Below are 19,023 nucleotides of genomic sequence, written 5' to 3'. Positions count from 1 at the left end.
AGCTATGTGTACAGAGAACAAATACAACTGAACTCTGCGATGCTATCAAGGTGATGTGTTTGTGACCTTAGACGAATATATTAGACGAATATAGTCTCTGCTCATTTCTTATTAAAAAAAAAAAAAAAAATTGATTTATTCACTCTTACAAAAGTTTAACGGCGAACCAAAAGAAATGTTTGTCTATGTAAAACGTTTGACAAATGCTATTCTACTTTTAAAATATATGTAAAGTTTCCTGCTTCGGCATAAAAGACTGTAATCGTATAAAGGAGTATAAATATTTCATGATGAATCCTATCGATAAGATAATTTTAGAAGAGAGGTAACGTAATATTGGGTGAAATTAATAATCATGAATTACATTTGTTGTTCAGGTTTGCGAGCAAGCTCCGTTAATTGTCGATATTTACTTTATTCTTAGATCTTTAGAATCGATTCTGTTTAACAAGGAACTTCGCTGCGTTCAATGAAAAGAATTACAACATTCTACGCGAAAATTTCATGTTGAAATAATGAAGTCAATGAAATTCTAGATCATTTTATCTCTTTTTTAGTGATTTCTTTTTTATCATTTCCGGAATATTTAACAGCTGATATTCTTCATTCGTCAACTATAATCGCTCATAATTATCTATTTTAGCATTGTGAATAAAGAAAAAACAAGTTTGCTTGGAAAATACTCTCTAACCTAGGAAATATATAAGGAAAGCCGATGAAAGTGAAAAGTAGGCTTTTCACTTTTTATCTTCTCAATCGGTCCATCGTGATCGATGGAATCTAGTCTTTTGTGTCTCCCTCTTTCTCGCTAATGTCGCATTACTATACATTAATGTGCTTCTATTTTTAACCGACGTTTAAAACTTTAGAAACGTGCGGTTCTATGCTAGTAATTAATTTATACAATCGTTGGAGAGAAAAGAAGCGTGGGCGCCGAATACTTTCACCGGAGAATACGGACTTCTTCTTCCATGTACGAAACAAACGTAGGCTCCTTCCACTATAACGGAGCCTACTTTCACCCGCAGGTATCGGACGCGCAGGAGTGCGTGCCTCGTAGGCACGTTGCGTCATATACAGAGCACGTCGTCTACATATATCATACCATCATGTGACGCGATCTTAAAAAGGAACCTTAAAAAGGGACAAAACTATAGGGATATTAACAAAATATTCATAAACTTTATTCGTAACGTCATTAATTAACAAAAAAGAAAATAAAAAACTAAGGAAAACGATAATACAACAAAAGGAAATTGGTATAAAACGAAAGAAAGAAAAAGAAGGATAAGAGCGATAAGATTCCCTGAAGCGTCAAAACGAGAAACAAAATGAAGTACCTCGAAGGGATATCTTAAGCTTATATTAAGCTTATTAAGATAATATATACACAAGGGACATATGTTACAATACTCTTAGAGTGAAATATTTGTACAGGTATTACGAGTTGGTCCATTCGCATCAGAGCTTTCAAGACGGATCAACGATTGCGAAAGGTAAAGTTGGAAGGGACGGCGTTTCGATTCGACGTTGGAATAGGAGGTGGTAACAAACTTTCTGCCGGTGACTTAACATCCCCTTCGAAGGATCTGTTCCACCTAACTTGATTCTTCTCGACTAGCTGTTCCTGCTCGCTCTTATTTTGATTTCCTGCGACTAACTCGGGACTAAGTGGGACTGTTTGGGAGCTCTGTCCTTGACTGTCCTTTCGATCGGCCCATCCCTGATGATGATGGTGATCCTCGTTAGGGAACCATTCCGATATCCATACCGGTTTCCATATCTTCTTCCAGGCGGGCACCCAAATTTCTTTCCAAGCTGGTACCCAAATCTGCTTCCATGCTTCCTTCCAAGCTAATTTCTTATCCGGTATCCATTCGAGTTTCTTTTCCGTTTTCCAAATCTGCTTCCAAGCTTCCTTCCATTCCAACTTTTTGTCCGGCACCCAAATCAACTTCTTGTCCGGCTTCCATATCTGTTTCCATTCTTCCTTCCACGCGAGCTTCTTGTCCTCGACCCAGATTTGTTTCTTGGCAGGTCGCCAAATCTGCTTCCATGCTTCCTTCCACTCGAGCTTCTTGTCCGGTATCCATATTTGTTTCTTCGCCGGTTTCCAATATTTTTTCCATACCGGTTTCCAGATCAGTTTCTTTTTCCACAAATCGTGACTGGTATATTGCCAGCCATGATGGTCCGTACCGTGATAATGTTCACCGGGTATACCGATCTTCACCCATTCCGGTATCCAAAGTTTCTTCCACGCCGGTATTTGAATTTCCTTCCAAGCTGGCACCTTTATCTCCTTCCACACGGGTTTCCAAATCTTCTTCCAATCGGGCACTTGAATCTCTTTCCAAGCTGGAACTTTGATAGGCACCCATATAGGCTTCCAAATTTTTTTCCACGCAGGTACCTGAATTTCTTTCCACACTGGCACCTGTATCTCCTTCCATACTGGCTTCCAAATCTTTTTCCACGCTGGTACTTGGATTTCCTTCCAAACGGCTTTCTTTGTCGGCTCCCAAACAGGCTTCCAAATCTTCTTCCACGCAGGTTTCCAAATTTGTTTTTGAGCTGGTTTCCAAATTTTCTTCCAACCTATTTTCCAAATCAATTTCTTTTTCCAGTACCCATGATCGTGATGATCGTCGTGATGTTCTTGCACGTGGTGTTCCTCGATCGCTCCCCCAACGTCATCTCCACCACCTCCGACATCTCCACCGTAATCTCCACCAGCTAAACTACCACCATAATCATCTCCGCCATAATGACCCCCGGCATCTCCGTTCCAATCGGCCAATCGTTTCTCAGCCGCTGTACCGTACCTGCGTGTGTGTGCGTGTGCGTGTGTGTATGTGTGCGCGCGCGTACACGCGTGTGTGTATCAACATTTTCCTCTTTTAATAACAACAACAACAACAACAACAACAACAACAATAATAATAATAACAATAATAATAATAATAATAATAATAATAATAATAATAATAATAATAATGAAGCCAATAAGTGTACACACATTTATTGGCTCATTCTAAGTCAGTATATTATTCGAGAAAGTATTGAAATATACGTACGGGACTTGCTGCGGTTGTTGTTGTTGTTGTTGCTGTTGTTGCCGCACTTGTAACTGTATTTGCTGCGTTTGCTCCAAAGCCTTGCCCGCCACAAGAACGATCTGCAGTAGCACTGCTAGTGCAGTCTGGAAACGTTGCAATTACAAGAAAATTATAGAATTTCACTATGAGATATCAGTCTATCCACTTCAATGGCATTCATTCCATAATAATTTATTGTGAAACTTTCAGACACGGAGGATCGGTAAATACTTAGTTTGCATTGTTTTCAATTTTATCCGAAGTAGAAGCGACACACATAACGCATATCAGAAAAATTCTTTTTAGTTCCTTCACAGCTTGTTCAGTTAGTGAAATCGCAAGGGCCTGTCGAACACGCTAAAGAACTTTCGAATTTCACTGACGCACGATAATCAATGACAACCAATCAACTATAATTCCTTCTGTTAAATCGATTTCGCTTTTTAGCGCGCTCAGTAGAAAATTAATTCCGCTAAAAAATGTTAACAGAATTTGAATCATTCTTTAATCGACTCGTCCCACCGGACCGACAACGAATTTCACATACAAGATATATATATTTACATCTTATTATTCTTAATCGAACGGCATACATACATATATATATATATATACATATATATATATATATATATATATATATATATATATATATATATGAATTCGATTAAACTAGACCAAGATCGGCATCTTCTGATTATAATCGCTACTTAATAATCATCAATGTCGAGGCGAAAGAAGAAGAAGAAGTTAAAGAAACCAAACCGAGAAAATAAGAGATTAAGAAAAGAAGAAAGAATTTGTTCCCACTGACCGCGCATCCCGGGCGAATCCTCATATTTCTTGGAGTGCCGCCCGTTGGACTCGGGCTGCGTTCTCTTCTTCCCTAGACGCTGGAAAACGTGGCTTACTTCGTCCAATCAGTGGAACGCCGTAGTTATATAGGCGCGTATCCTCCCCCGGGGACAGAAGGAAGGAGCCAAAGCGGAAAGTCGTGGCAATTGGAGACGCGGTGGGGCTGTTGGTCGAGTACGGTGGAGGTGGACTCACCTGGGTGGAGAAAAAGATACTCTCGAGTCTGACTGTCCTGAACTCGCCGATTCCGCTAGTATACCCGACTCTGTCCATGTTTGTATTAGTCTTGATCATGATGGTGATCGAAACTCACCTTCCTTTTCCTTCTTTCTCGGTCCACCTGCTTTCGATATTTTTTTTTATCTATTAATTTCTTCTTTTCCTCTTATTTATTTCTTCCCTCTTTTCTGCCTTCCTCTTTGCCTGTCCTCGACCAGGCCATCGGTCGGAGAAAGTGATCGGAGTCTACGATCCGATCTTAACGGGCCATGACTTATTCGAGCACGGACAAGTACCAGTTGTACTTTCGACCATGACGTCGAAGTTCACGGAGCAAGGTTATGCGTCAAGGCTATATGCCTCTTGCTCCAGATTCTTCTTCTCCGAGCTTTCCTGACTTTTGGGGAAACATGAAGAGTTTCGAGATATTATCGAAAATTTCATCGATTTTTTCTCGATGATTATACGATTCCAATCCAATGTCTATTATCATCAAAGCACCAATTGATTAGGGACTCGTAACCTATAGTTTAAAAAATGCTATTCCAAATGTTAGAGCGATCGCTCTTGTTCTTACTTTCCTTTTCTTTTAGGTCAAGTTTATTGCTTACTGAGAGAACATAAATGAATCCGGATGTACGTTCGTGGTCACGAAGCTATCAATGTTAGGAACATTTATTTTCGTCCCGAGTTGTCTCTTGGATTTTATTATTTGAAATATTGGTCTCGCAAGTAAAGTCTCTCGGTTCCTAAACTGGACCGGACAATAATTGCTTTTTCTCTTCTTCCAAGATGATGGCTTCAAGTCTAGAATTTAATAGATTAGGAACGTCACTCTCATAAAAATTGCAATATTATTCGTATATGTGCTATACTTGAACCATTACTAATGAATTGATAATCGCAAACGCAACGCGGACGATTCATCTAAAAGCGTCTTGTTATTATTTCACAAATAACGACCTTCACTCGGTTCTTCTCGTTGGAGTTTCTGCCTTATATGTTTCCGCTTAAAAAATCTCGTAGATATATATTTATATATATTTTTGAACAATTGTCTCGTCCAAAAACGAAACGTATCGTTGGTTATAACGATTTCATCAGTCGCTACGATTACATGATCGCTCCAGATTTCCAAAGGTAGACACGCGAGAGCAATAGGCATACCGAGAAACGTTTCACCGTGACCCATATCAACACTTCCGGAAAGTTCGAAATAGGAATTATTCAAATATACATTTACGTCTAAGATATATCTTGATTTTATTCGAAGAAACTCATCCAGGTAATATGTGGGCGAACGGATCACGGTTTCCATTATTACACAGCGCAAAAGAAGCAGAATCATTGGTTTTTTCCCCTCTTATTTTTAGGAGAATGATCCTCCTTCACAAACGATCTATCTAATATTTGAAAAGTGTCAAAGGTGTGACGGTAAATAGTTAGATCGATATGTATTTTAGAAATTCCATATTGAGGGGCCTATTTGACGTACGTAAGGCCCAGTACCACTCTCTCTCTCTCTCTCTCTCTCTCTCTCTCTCTCGTTCGGTTCCTTTGAAATACTTATTATACAAGCTCTCGAAAGTTTTCTTCTTTAATATTTGGGTCGAGTCGAAGGGAAAAACTCGTGATCCTTTCTTACGAAAGCAAAAGTGACGTAGTCGAAAGACTACTGGAATCTGGTCCACTACTATAAACACGAAAGAACGCCGTATTGGCTAATCGATAGGATAGTTTGTACTCATTCTTAAATATCTATTCTAGACACGTCTTCATCGATTCGATATTGGAAATACCCTCCCATGGAGCAAAAGTACGAACAATCGTCATCTAACATCGTACGATAACTAAATCGAACGATCAGAATTTTTGCATACCGCGTATTAGTAATGCTTGATAATTATTAATCTATATAATTTGAAGGACCTATGCTAATTTACCGTTACATCATTTCTTGCGTTAAAGGAGTTAGGCTGATTCCGTTCTGGCATTTAGCCTCAACGGAACGCTCGAACGCAAACGTTAAATAGAGAACGTGGCTATGTGTACATGCGGCCCGATGTAAAGTCGAACATCCGGCCGTTTCGGCGTAAAAAGAAGAGTTGCTCAGTGAAAGTAACAAGTGCAAGTGGGCAATTGATGTAAGAGCCCGGCACTGAACCATAACCGTCTGTTATCGTAGCGTGCCAATGATACCGTTCCCTCCTACCAAGTCCTTCTTCTTCGCATTACGTACATTTTGATCGTATATATGTAGTCGTAGATACGATCGAAGAGGAACGAAATTATTAAAGAAATAACTGTTCTAGATGGATCGATCGATCGATCATATTTAAAATCGCAAGAATTTTTATAAGAACGATAAAAAGAAAAAGAAAAAAGAGAGATAAAAGAAACATTCGTATGTCCTACTAATTTTTCTGACAGATTTAAGGTTGGCGCTAACGTGGACGTGCTAACATCTAAATTGTCTGTCATTAACTTTCCTCATTATAAACAGCTTTATGATCCTGAACGTATTCTCGAGGATAGTGGAAGTCATTATGGTAGAATATACGTTTTACCCGAAGAATCGTTACCGAGTTCTGGCATTGCCATAATAGAGAAGATTTTTTTAACTATGCGTGCGTATTAACTTAGAAAAATAGTGAATTTTTCTATGTCATTCTTTTCATTCACCTTATTTCGTAAATATATAAAAGGATTTCCCACGCAGATGGTTCGATGCTTCTCTACTTTTATCTATGCCCCTCCCTGCCCCCGTGGGTCGTCCACCGCGGGAAAGTCACGGATGAGAAAGGTATATACATACGTATATCCTTGTTGAATCGCGAAGTTGTGTTCCGAAAGGAGAGTACGAAGAGGCACGGGAATAAGAAGAAAATGAACGTGACGAGCAGGTTTTCGACCTTTTTAAGATATCAATGGTGCAGACACTTCCGCTATATGTAACGAGCGAGAGTCGCTTACATACGGATATGTAGGTAGAACCCGGTACAAGGATGTACCGATAACTATCCTCGGTGCTATCGCCTTTCGAGAGTGAAATTTATTAAGATCTACGATCAACGACGCGACCTAAGAAGTGAAATCTTCATATAGGTATGCCTAACGGATTCCGTTAGAGTCACTCGAGCCATCAGAGTCAAAAGATCGTTACATCCTAACTCCGTTAGGTGTAACCCTTATTGCGATCTAATTAAAGGTCCTCTATTAAATCGATTTTTATAATTAAAGAATAGCTATAAGAATTTTGTGATATTCTAGTCGAGGAAAGAATTGAGAGCCACTGGATAAAGGAACCGGATGGAAGAGATCAGAGAGACAAAGAAACGAAGGAAAGGAAAGAAACGTGCGCACATGCTCGTCTCTTCTGTCTGTATATATTTACGTGAAAGTGGCCTTGCCAGTCTCGGGCTTACTTTATGAAGACAATCCTTGGCTATTCGCGTTCTGCATAACCTACGACAATTGACCAACATCGAAATATTTTCATAGCTGATACTTCGACTACGTTGACGATTTCAAAGAGCTTACCCATAGAGCCCCGAGAATAGTCTAAAAGTTTCGGTTATAAATCTATCATATGCACGTTTCGCTTTCTATTGAGTAACACCGGCATTCGTATATAAGTCTTCATGGGCTATGGTGTGCCGTACATAAAGTATTAACGACTTTCGATGGCAGGAAACTCGTCTTATAAACGACGTTCGAAACGAAATGCGCAATGTAAAATTGGTCGGATTAATTAATTAAAACTAGAACGTTTCTGAAACGAGGAAAAGCTAAAATTGTCGATTAATTTGTAATAATTAAAATGAACGAAACTCTATGGAGAGGAGACGGTAGTTTATAAGAAGAGAGGGAAAAACTTTGACGAATGTCCCACTACCTACTTTAAACGCTAGAAAGTCATATAAAGAAAGATCCTGGGAAAGTATACGTGGTGGTGGTGGTGGTGGTGGTGGTGGTAAACGTTAGAGCAATAATATATCGAACGTGGTGGGGAAATAACTTTTAAATTTGCTCTACGCACGATCGCAAGTGTCATTTTCGCTTGCTGTATTCGAAGCGAACGCCATTCAATACGATCATCGAATAGAAAATATTCGTAAAAGATATTTTTGCAGTAAATTCTTCAAGTTATGCTTATTTTCCTCTATTTATTATTAACACAGGTATTTACCAATCGCTCGAAACGTCCTTACACTTTGCAAGCAGATACAAGAAGCGCCGTTATTTTCGTCGTCGGAAGTTTATATAAATCGCATTCCCGCTTGTAAATCATATTGGAATACCTCAAAGTAGTAAGTAATATAGACATCCATAAATCAACTTGTATTTTCTACTGTATAATTTATGTAGTTACGCGTTACTCTCTGCCAAAGAGATAAAATCTCATCATCGTCCGAGACGAAGGCGATGGATGAACGTGCAGATCGAATGCACGGAACCATTAATGAAGTTGATAATTAACAAAGTATCTAACCTAGTTTCGGCATGATCCTGTAAATAAACGGAATAAATGAGAAAAAAAGAGGAGATAGCTCTTAATTAGGATTTAACTTGTAAAGATTTCGTCTTGATTAATAAGAGGCATCTCATCGTACATGATTTGAACATATGTTCATCTATCGTACAACTAATTTATTCATTAGGGGAGATTATTTCTTTTTCTTTTCCTTTTTTTTTTTTTTCGTCGACTCGAAAACGCCATCCACTTTCTTCGATGCGTTTAATAGATACTGGTTTTTGCATCGAAACTCGGAAGGAGACCTCGGAGAAGACGAACCGGTCGTGCTACTTCCGTTCTCCCACCGACTTCCACGTTCTCTCTTGGTAGATTCTTTATTTCTCGATCATCCCACACTTACTCCAACGCGATCACGGAGAAAGTAAAGGTCGTGAGTCCGTCTCGCGACCCTGACATCTGCATATACGCTTCCCTGGAAAGCATCTTCCTTTTCCCTTTCCATTGTCCTCCTGCGATAATCCTATTCCGTCGCCTAGAAAATTGCACTTTCATCGAATGAACGGGAAAGCTACTACCGATTACTTATTACCGACTTCATTCGATTAGACTTGCTTAAACTTCAAAAAACAATCGTTCTTTTTCTTCCTTCCCAAGAATATTATTCTTCCTTTCTTCCCTTTTCTCTTCCTCGTCTGGATTAATCAGATTGATCGTTTGGAACAATCCAAACTGATTATGTACAAAGTGAAAGTTTCGTCAACTGGATCATCGGCCTATTCGGGATATCAATCGATTAGACGTACACGTGGTAAAAAAAAAATATTTATTAGATTATAGTAAACGCAAAACGTACAAAAATATCGATGCGCTTGCAATCTTTTAATCACCTTATTTACAGTGGAGGGGTGGAGGGGGAGGGGGCGGAGCAAGTCTTGATATTTATTCGACATTTACGGAATAATGAAGTTACGGAATATCACGAGCCAAAACTATTCTCTGTCCTTCTTATTTCGACGAAACACTATACTTTCTATTCCATTCGTTATTCCATAATCGCGTCTAACAGGGAACTATCGTCGAGCCTGAAATTATCGACCCATAATTGAAACACATTCTACGAACTTTGGAAAAAAAGTCAACTACGAAGTTAACTTTGATATCCTAACGAATACGTTAATATTATCGTATTACTTGTAACCATGGTGGCCTCCGTCGTGATGAGATTCTATTTGTACCCAAACTTTCTCCCAAACGGGCTTCCAAATCTTCTTCCAGGCCGGTACTTGTACGTTCTTCCAAACCGGTACCCACTTGCTTTTCCATTCGTCCTTCCACACCTGCTTCTTTTGCGTGACCCAAATCTGTTGTTTTTTAGGTAACCAAACTTGTACGGACTCTTCCTTCCATACAAGTTTCTTATCGGTCACCCATACTTGTTTCTTTTCGGTTTTCCAAATTTGCTTCCATTCGGCTTTCCATTCGAGCTTCTTATCCGTAGCCCAAGCTTGCTTCTTCTCGGTCCTCCAAATTTTCTTCCAGATCGGCTTCCAAATGAGTTTCTTCTTCCAGAGATCGTGACTGGTATATTGCCAACCGTGTTGATCCTTGCCGACGTATTGTTCCCCGGGAATACCGATCTTTATCCATTCTGGTATCCAAATCTTCTTCCAGTCGGGCACTTGAACGTCCTTCCAAATTGGTACTTGTATCTCCTTCCAAACAGGCTTCCAAACTTTCTTCCAAGCTGGTACCTGAATCTCCTTCCAAATGGGTACTTGGATCTCCTTCCAAATTGGCTTTTGTACCTTCTTCCAAGCTGGCACTTGAATTTCCTTCCATTCTGGCACCTGTATTTCCTTCCAAATTGGTACCTGAACCTTTTTCCATTCCTGTTTCCACGTTAGCTTCGACTCCGTTTTCCATATCTGCTTCCATTCGGCCTTCCACGTGAGCTTTTTTTTCCATACTCCCTTCGGCTGATCGTGACCAGGCGGACCGTAGGAGGCCGCCGGAGGACCGTAGGATTGCGAGGGTGGACCGTAAATGGGACCAAGCGCAGATCCTCCTCCTCCTCCACCTCCTCCGTACGATCCAAAATCACCACCGCCGCCTCCTCCAGCCCCGTGATGTCCACCTCCGTACGATCCGAAATCACCACCGCCGCCTCCTCCAGCCCCGTGATGTCCACCTCCGTACGATCCGAAGTCACCACCGCCGCCTCCTCCACCCCCGTGATGTCCACCTCCGTACGATCCGAAGTCACCACCGCCGCCTCCTCCACCCCCGTGATGTCCATCTCCGTACGATCCGAAATCACCACCGCTGCCTCCTCCAGCCCCGTGATGTCCTCCTCCGTACGATCCAAAATCACCACCGCCGCCTCCTCCAGCCCCGTGATGTCCTCCTCCGTACGATCCAAAATCACCACCGCCGCCGCCTCCTCCAGCCCCGTGATGTCCTCCTCCGTACGATCCAAAATCACCACCGCCGCCGCCTCCTCCAGCCCCGTGATGTCCTCCTCCGTACGATCCAAAATCACCACCGAAACCGCCATCGCCGGCGCCGCCTAGCGAACCATGATCACCTCCGTAACCACTGTCGGACGATCCACCGCCTAACGATCCATGATCGGCTCCTCCGAAGGATCCGTGATCACCCCCAAATGAGGCATGCCCGGAGGATGGGGCTCCGTAGCTGGAAGATGGCGCGCCATAGGACGATGATGGCCCAGACGGGGCACCGTAAGAAGAGGATGGTCCAGATGGAGCACCATAAGACGACGATGGTGCTGGTGGAACACCGTACGAATCCGAAGGACCTACGTTCGGTACTCCGTAAGAAGTAGCTGGCGGGCCATACTGTGGACTAGGTGGTGCCCTAAAAATATTTACGATTACTACAAGGTAAAATGTATCTTTTTCTCTGATGTATGACTCCTCGTTGTTTGCGCAATTTAATTGATTAATTATTTTTACGTGAACTTACTCTTTCTTCGTTCTGATTGGATCGCCATTGGTGGAGGCGACGAAAAGGGAGCCAAGCAATATCTGAAAGCACGCAGAATTATAATATACGTAAAGGTATTGGACTCGTCAAGGATAAAGCCTTTGTTTTACGGTCAATTACACGGCAGTTCGACAGTAGTTACGCGCATGGACATAATCGACGTGTTGCCGTATAATAATAAGACGCTTTTCGCACGATAATAGTTTGCGTTGTTGATACTACGAGAATGAAAAAGCAACGGCAAATGTTTGATCGTTCAATTATAAATGCAGATTAGAGGAAGGGAAACGATAATCGCTCGGCTTATTACACCGCGTATTTTTAATTAACACCGTACGACTTTTCACCGAGAGAAGTCGACATTAAGCGTGTCGATGTTACACGCGGATTTCTATACCTTGTGCGATTTTATGAGCGCGTCATTCAAAAATGAAAGTCTGGAAATTGGGTCGAGCGAACCCTCGCTACTCTCGTGTTTTCTTTTTTTTTTTCTTCTTCTTTTTTCTTTTTTTTCTTTTTTCTCTTTTTTTTCTTTTTTCTTTTTTTTTTTTTTTTTTGTTCTTCACAGCCGGAGGAACGTGAAACTCCCATTAGGTTGGACCAAGCGAAAGTATGCGCCATGATTTTGTCTTTCTTTCTCCCTTTCATTTTTATCCTCGAGCGCAATTTCGTCTTACGTCCGGCTCTTTTCTTGCTCCTCCTGTAGATTATTATTACGAGATTCGTTACGAAGTAAACAGGTATCGGTTATTATCGATAACAAGACCAAAGATATTCGTTTTACGATCTAATAACGAATTACATGGATCATAATCGATTTACGATCGCCCTGACACTCCGAAGATCGCAATAACGAATTCAAATTTTCTTTTTTTTCATTGACGTTATAATATTCCCATGGATTCCTCCTAAATATTCTCGTGGCCTTCTTTTCCTTTTATTTCTTTCTCTTTTGCGCAACTTTCCATTTCACCGAGTGAAAAGTGATGAGAGGACACCTACTTACCTAGCTGATAACGGAGAATGGTACGACGATTCATCGACGTATCTATATTTACATTTCTATTTACAATTTAATTGAAATATCGCTCGTTCCCTGGCTATGCGTTAGATCTGTATAATAAAGATCTATATAATAAAGATCTATATAGTAAATAAGTTACCTAACGAACGTCATTCATGAGATCCTACAAAAACGTTTGCCAGGCTACACGCTATACGATACCTCTTAATCCATTCAACTGAAATAATTAGAGAGACGTTTTTTTCATCACGACGACAGCATCATCTCTACTACGATGCGTACAACGAACGCTTAATGTTCGTTAATGTATTTTTGATTCTCGACTTTGTCTCGAGTGACATGCAGTTTTTATTTTTTTTCTTTTTCTTCTTTTTCTTTTTTTTTTTTTTACAGCTAAACGCCGTATTCGATCGTGCTTCCCCTATCGTAACGAACTTTCTCGCACGCGAAGGATCATGCGAGCGAGCAGAACGATAAAATTGTCCCTTCGAACGTTCGAATCTGTATTAAATGATTGATAATAAATGATTGATACATGTTGCAAACGTATATGCAGGATTTTGAGAAGAAACGATACTCGTGGCACTTGTCTCGAATAATCGAGAAAGCTTTAACTTTTTATCCTGATCGTTGCTACAGAACGGACGACTATAAAAATTTACTAAGAGAATAGTCAACAACGTCAAGCGGATCGAACGAAGGGTTCGATCGATCGTACGAAGAAAATGCACTTGGTCCTCGGACAGAATGAACACAGAACGAATCACATTTCCGAATCGTTCTACGAGGATTGCACTGACCTCACGCACTTTGTCACACATCTAACATTGAGTAAAATTGAAGCCGAATGAGGGAACAACGCCGCGTGATTTAATTAATGAAGATGAGGGAAAGGACACTGACCAGTGCGAACCACATCTTCGACTTCCAGGAGTCCTCTCGTTCGCGACGAAGAACTAAAAGGGAGCAGCGAGTATTGGCGCTGCTTTTTTTTTTGTTACGGTTCGTCACTCTTCTGACAAATTTCTTCGGACATACGAAGCTTTTATAGCGAATGCGTTTCTCCGGTTAGGCTCCTAGATGCCCTAGGCATAGAGACACACATAGAGAAGTGGACGAGTAGACGGTGGAGGGGCATCAAATAGAGGAAGAGCGTTTTATTATACGGGACTCCCAACTCTTCCAAGCCAAGCTACAACATCCTGAGTTCTTCTTTGGAGGGGATCCAACGACGAGACGTCCTCGTTACCCACCTCGTAGAGGTAAGGAACAAGGCGAAGGAGACTCGCGACCGACGCGAGTCCCTTTTCGTTGTAGGATTTATTATTTTATTCTTATGTAACCACGCTCTCTTAAGCACCTGCTTCCGTTCAATTAAAGGTGTCTGTTTTTTTTTTCTTTTGTTTTTTGTTTCTTGTTTTCTTAGACCGCCAAAGAGAATTGTAGATAGACAACGCGTGTGTGTGAATGTGAGGAGAATGAAAAAAGAATTAAAAATCCTGCCTCCGTTCTTTCAATGGAGGGGAGGAAATACGGAGTCGTCGTTATGGAAAAAAAAAAGAAAAAAAGAAAAAAAATGATAAAATAAAAAGAAAAGGACAGGAAATAACGATCGCAAAAATCTGATCTCATCCCATAAGAAAAATAGCCGACCGAGAGATTGCGCTTTCACTAACGTAGGAACTTAGTTACCGTAAGGTCGATTAGGCTTGGGTTAAGTTCAAGTTCTCGTATTAGAAAATATGCCTACCGAAAGTCCGCCGTTGCTTGCACAATTGACTACGAAGATCAGATGTAATAGGAGGGAGAGTCAGAATTAAATTGTCTCGTACTAACGCCTATGATATATTTAAAGACGCGATGGGCGAGAACCGATTGGTCCTTCCTTAAAATTTTGAAATAGCAATTTTCTGGGATAAAACGAATCATCATCTATCGCGTTAAAAGGAGAGAAAAGCTATCTTAGGAAACGTCTAACTTCCTCCAATATGCTTAGAAACGACCGAACCGGTCGCATCCTTTGACTTTCTTCCGATTCGGGGTTGTGGGAAGTCATGCTATCCCTTTCACCGTCTTCAGTTTCTATATGAGAAAGACCACACACTTTTGACGATCATCTTCTCTATCGATCTATATTTTCGATGGTAATTCTCGATATTGTTTAACTCGTTGACCAAACGTACGATTAAACGTTCGCTTATGCATGAGACCCTTATAACTATAAGCTAGAAAAGGATGTATCAAAACGAATTAGACTGGATTTCACTTTTTTTTTTTTATGACTCACTTTCAAAAACCAACAAGTCGTCGTTATACTTTGAAATATAAGGATTTTCTTTGAGAAAGTTCTTTTTTATGTCTTTACTATATCCTATTGATAATTGTAACAACGTTAGCTTTCTTTCCCGATGCTATGTCAAAGCGTTCGTTTCTTACTCCTGCAACGCTTACTTTATTTGGAGAACTTTTACGAAAGCACGATGCTTTAAATTAGCAGCCCTCGTAACTTTTATTAATAATCTATATTTAATGACGGACACTCAAGCAGTGAAGATCTCCAGAACGGTCGACATCACGAAACGTTCACTTTCTTTCCGCGTTTACATGGCAATAATCATTTAGTCGGTCATTTGCAGCAGTGAAAAACTCTCTACGTATGTACCTATCATATGTCCACGTGCCAATGAACTCGCAAAATAAACAAAAGGAAGAAAAAAGAAAAAATATACATGCGTAATAAAGAATCTTCTGCTCGAATCTTCTTGGTTGTGTCTCGTAGAAAATCTATAAACGTAGCGCGAACTAGGAAGCAGGAAATCATTTTTTTTCTATATTTTTTCGCTATTTTCCTTTTTCATTCGTAACTCATGCGGGCTGCTCGATATTACTGGTGGCAAGTTGGGCAATCGATCGATTATTTCGTCGCGTTGTTCATAAATTTGCGACAACGATCGAAACGTGTACGAGGGTTTTTTTTAGATTCTCGATAATTAGACTCAATATCGAAGATGGTACGATAATATAAGACTCATTTAACGGTCGATTGAAAATTATAAATAGCCGATCAAGTTCTTATTAGATCGGTTCTCGTTAGTTGTTTTGTTATTCGCTGAACGGCCATGCCGATCGGAAAGTTCTTCTTTTCTAAGGCGTATCTGCGGTACGACGCTAAAGCGATCTGTTTCAAGCCATTCGTCTGTTACTACAAACTAACGGACTATTAAAATTTGCCAAAAATATCTTGTATAAACTCAATGCCGTATATCCCAGAGTCGTTTCAACATCGAGTTCGCATTTATTTTGCATTTTCGTCGTAATTATCGATCTCTCTATGAGAATTATTCGCAGGATTATTAATAATATCTGATCGTGCGCAAACGCCCAATCTCTAATTTTCGTATATGTTGAAATTTTATGAATATAAAATGTGCGCCACGAGGAGCGCTCTTTTCGAAAAATACATTCGAATTTTAAAGTGAGTACATGTATTTACGTACGCGACCGATGAGAATTTCACAAATTCAGCATTCCATTCACGCGAGGAGAAATACTTTCCTCGTACGCACATATGTAAGTGCATGAATATGTACACGGATACGTGCGTACAAAAGCACATGCTAAACGAAACTATTTTGTAACTATTAGCGTAAACTCACCGCGAAAGTTACCGCGAGAAATATAATCCGAGGAAATTTGGTCGATCGTAATAAATAGGGAGGTTAGAGAATGTATTATGTAAGGAATAAATGAATCTCCATTTAATAAGTATATTTTATTCAGATCGAATTTTTTATCAATTTCTTCTTTCTGTTGTTGTTCCTTTTCTTTTCTATTTTTTTTTCTTTTTTTGTTTTTTCTTTTCCCCAAGGATTACAAACGATCGAAGAAGAAAAAACGTCGTATTCATCGTCTTTGCGAATCGTTATCGGTCAACCTCGATCGTTGCATCCTGTCCGTACCACGATCGATCTTCCTAATTGCCTCTACGCGTGTCAGCGCGTCGTCGATATCTAATTGATCTCGCTAATGACGATGCCTCGTACATTTATAATTTCGCAAGCTTTCCCGACAGTCTGCACTGTTGCCCGCTTGTAAAAAATATGCGAATCGTCGGATTCGCGACCAGCGAAAATTATTTTCCAATTGATTTCGATCAAATACGTTTGAAAATCGAAAGTGCTGAAACCTCCTTTCGTCGAGTGTGACTCGACAAAATGCATTAAGAGAAAGAGAGAAAGGCCATTTCAAAATCCGCGAGGTCATTAATTGATAAAGTCCACATTTAAAAGCGGTTGTTGTATGCATTCGAGCAAGTATTTGCAAATACCCATGTGCCTGTACGTACTATAATATATTGGAATACATAGCTAAGCTTCTAAAAGATAATGGATAACGTTGTATCTCCATGAGAGTTTCTCAAATCGTCTTGTCGTCTTCTCGTAGAAATCGACAGTTCTTTTTTTTTTCTTTCTCCTTTCTTTTATTTTTCTCTCTTCTCTTTTTCTTTTTTTTTTCTTTTTCTTTTCCTTTTTTTTTCCCTTTTTTTTTTTCGTACCGTTCGTACAACAGCCAAATACTCGAACGATGACGCCTCTAGCTACCACTTTCTCCTTCGTATCTATTCTCTGCGATGTGCCGATGTGCCAACGAGAATCGTCTTGCAATTTAGAATCTCTCCACGATCCAGAATACAAGATGGATACGCGTCGAGAAGACAGGAAACCTAATTCGCCGATCGAAACGTTATTATAATACAATTGTAAGTCATCGTGATTACGCTTACGATTCTGGCTGAAAAACTAATTTAATTTAGAGATAATGCAATTAGTTTATCCGTCAAGGTAACATCTTTCAATATTTTAATGATTACAACATTGTATATCCCGACGATTTACAATTTTTTTTCATTTGACATTACGAAATTCAAGCCCTTTTCTAAGCCGGGACCGAACGTTGTGCAAGAACATTAGGGAGTTTGAGTGAATGTTTGTAAATGACGTTCGTGACATGAGTTCTCATTTTCTTTTTCTGTGACGTGCCTCATTTCTTCGACTTCGTAATCGTTTGTTGTATAACACGAATTACGCTTGTTAACATCTTTTTTCGCGATTAGACGGACGATATTATTCCTACAACATCGTTTTCTCGTACTAAAAATTGAAAAATCGAAAAATTTATAAATGAAATTTTCTTCGCTATTTATACTCACGATTAAGTTTTAAAGGCGTTCTTCTTTCTTGTTGTTTTTTTTCTTTTTTTTTTTTTTTTTTTTTTTTTTTTACTATTCTTCATAAAGGACACTCCTTATTTATGCTTTACGGGGAATACAGTAGGTAGGATTCGATAGTAAGAAGAAATAAAACGTTCGCATTGTCGAATGTCGTGAAATAAGTTTCTCCGAGCATGAAATGATCGTATTAATTCGCTGGTTCACTTTCGCACCTACATACTTGACTCTCCAATTAAAGAGACGTAACTTTCTTCGCGTTAAAAAATGAAAGAAAAAGAGAGGAAAAAAAAAAAAAAAAAGAATCACAGAGTTTTCGCTGTGGTATAATTAATAATCTTTATAAATAATGATTATGCTTAATGATTAATTTCGAAAGACTTAACGTGACGTATGTACCTGTAAAAAAATAAAAGGATTGACACTTTATCTTTGATATAGTATTTGAAGTAATCCTTTTCGTTTCTTATGTCGGTCAAGATTTTAATCGAAAAACAGGATTCCAGAAACGAATATTTCTATCATTCACTTTTCGCATAATTGTCCGTGAAACGTCCAAGTTCTTGAAATTCCGTAAACCGGAAATTATATCTGAAAACGAATAGATTAAACATTTACACATAAACGTATATGTACATATAATCCATCGTTTTGCACGAATTCTTCAGTACTTCAGTAAGTACGGAAAAGAAAAAGAGAAAGAAAATCTATAGGGGTACCGTGCGAGGTTATAGAAACATATTTACTTTGTCATTTCTTTTAATGCCTAGCAAATATGCCTAAGCTAAAGTCGAGATTCCAGTTAGTCAGACTACCTGTCTTTACATTTACTAACTTTCCAATTACCATGACAAATTATAGCAAGACAGTTGCGCAACGAACGATGCTAGGAAAGATGTTAAAAAAATGGCCTAACAACGTAGTCGAACATTGTTTTAACGTAAATTTAATTTAGGCCTTTTGGATAATCATTTGGGATAACGATTAATTGGGATAACGATAAGACGCAAAGAAAATCAATAGGAAAGGAGGAAAGGATCAGTGCGGTAGAGAGAGAGAGAGAGAGAGAGAGAGAGAGAGAGACTTTACGCGCTGTGAATTTTCTCACAGTCGTAAA

At 39.6% G+C, this 19,023-nt stretch overlaps 2 protein-coding genes across 2 annotated transcripts; both read right to left on the bottom strand.

The window, feature by feature from the left end:
- Window positions 1-16: 16 nt before the first annotated feature.
- Window positions 17-4,137, bottom strand: LOC118443907 (uncharacterized). Its single transcript, XM_085663396.1, has 3 exons — window positions 3,913-4,137; window positions 3,078-3,202; window positions 17-2,825 (listed from the first exon to the last, which is right to left on the bottom strand). The coding sequence occupies exons 1-3, from the start codon at window positions 3,934-3,936 to the stop codon at window positions 1,481-1,483; spliced, it is 1,494 nt and encodes a 497-aa protein (XP_085519522.1). The 5' UTR covers window positions 3,937-4,137; the 3' UTR covers window positions 17-1,480.
- Window positions 4,138-8,646: 4,509 nt separating this feature from the next.
- On the bottom strand, window positions 8,647-13,781 carry LOC118443900 (uncharacterized). Its single transcript, XM_035871547.2, has 3 exons — window positions 13,583-13,781; window positions 11,635-11,696; window positions 8,647-11,526 (listed from the first exon to the last, which is right to left on the bottom strand). The coding sequence occupies exons 1-3, from the start codon at window positions 13,595-13,597 to the stop codon at window positions 9,837-9,839; spliced, it is 1,767 nt and encodes a 588-aa protein (XP_035727440.2). The 5' UTR covers window positions 13,598-13,781; the 3' UTR covers window positions 8,647-9,836.
- Between the last annotated feature and the right edge of the window lie 5,242 nt (window positions 13,782-19,023).

Source organism: Vespa mandarinia, chromosome 21, assembly GCF_050613455.1.
Source record: "Vespa mandarinia isolate Hongniang chromosome 21, ASM5061345v1, whole genome shotgun sequence".
NCBI classification, from domain to species: domain Eukaryota; kingdom Metazoa; phylum Arthropoda; class Insecta; order Hymenoptera; family Vespidae; genus Vespa; species Vespa mandarinia.
This window is presented reverse-complemented; position numbering and strand designations above follow the sequence as displayed.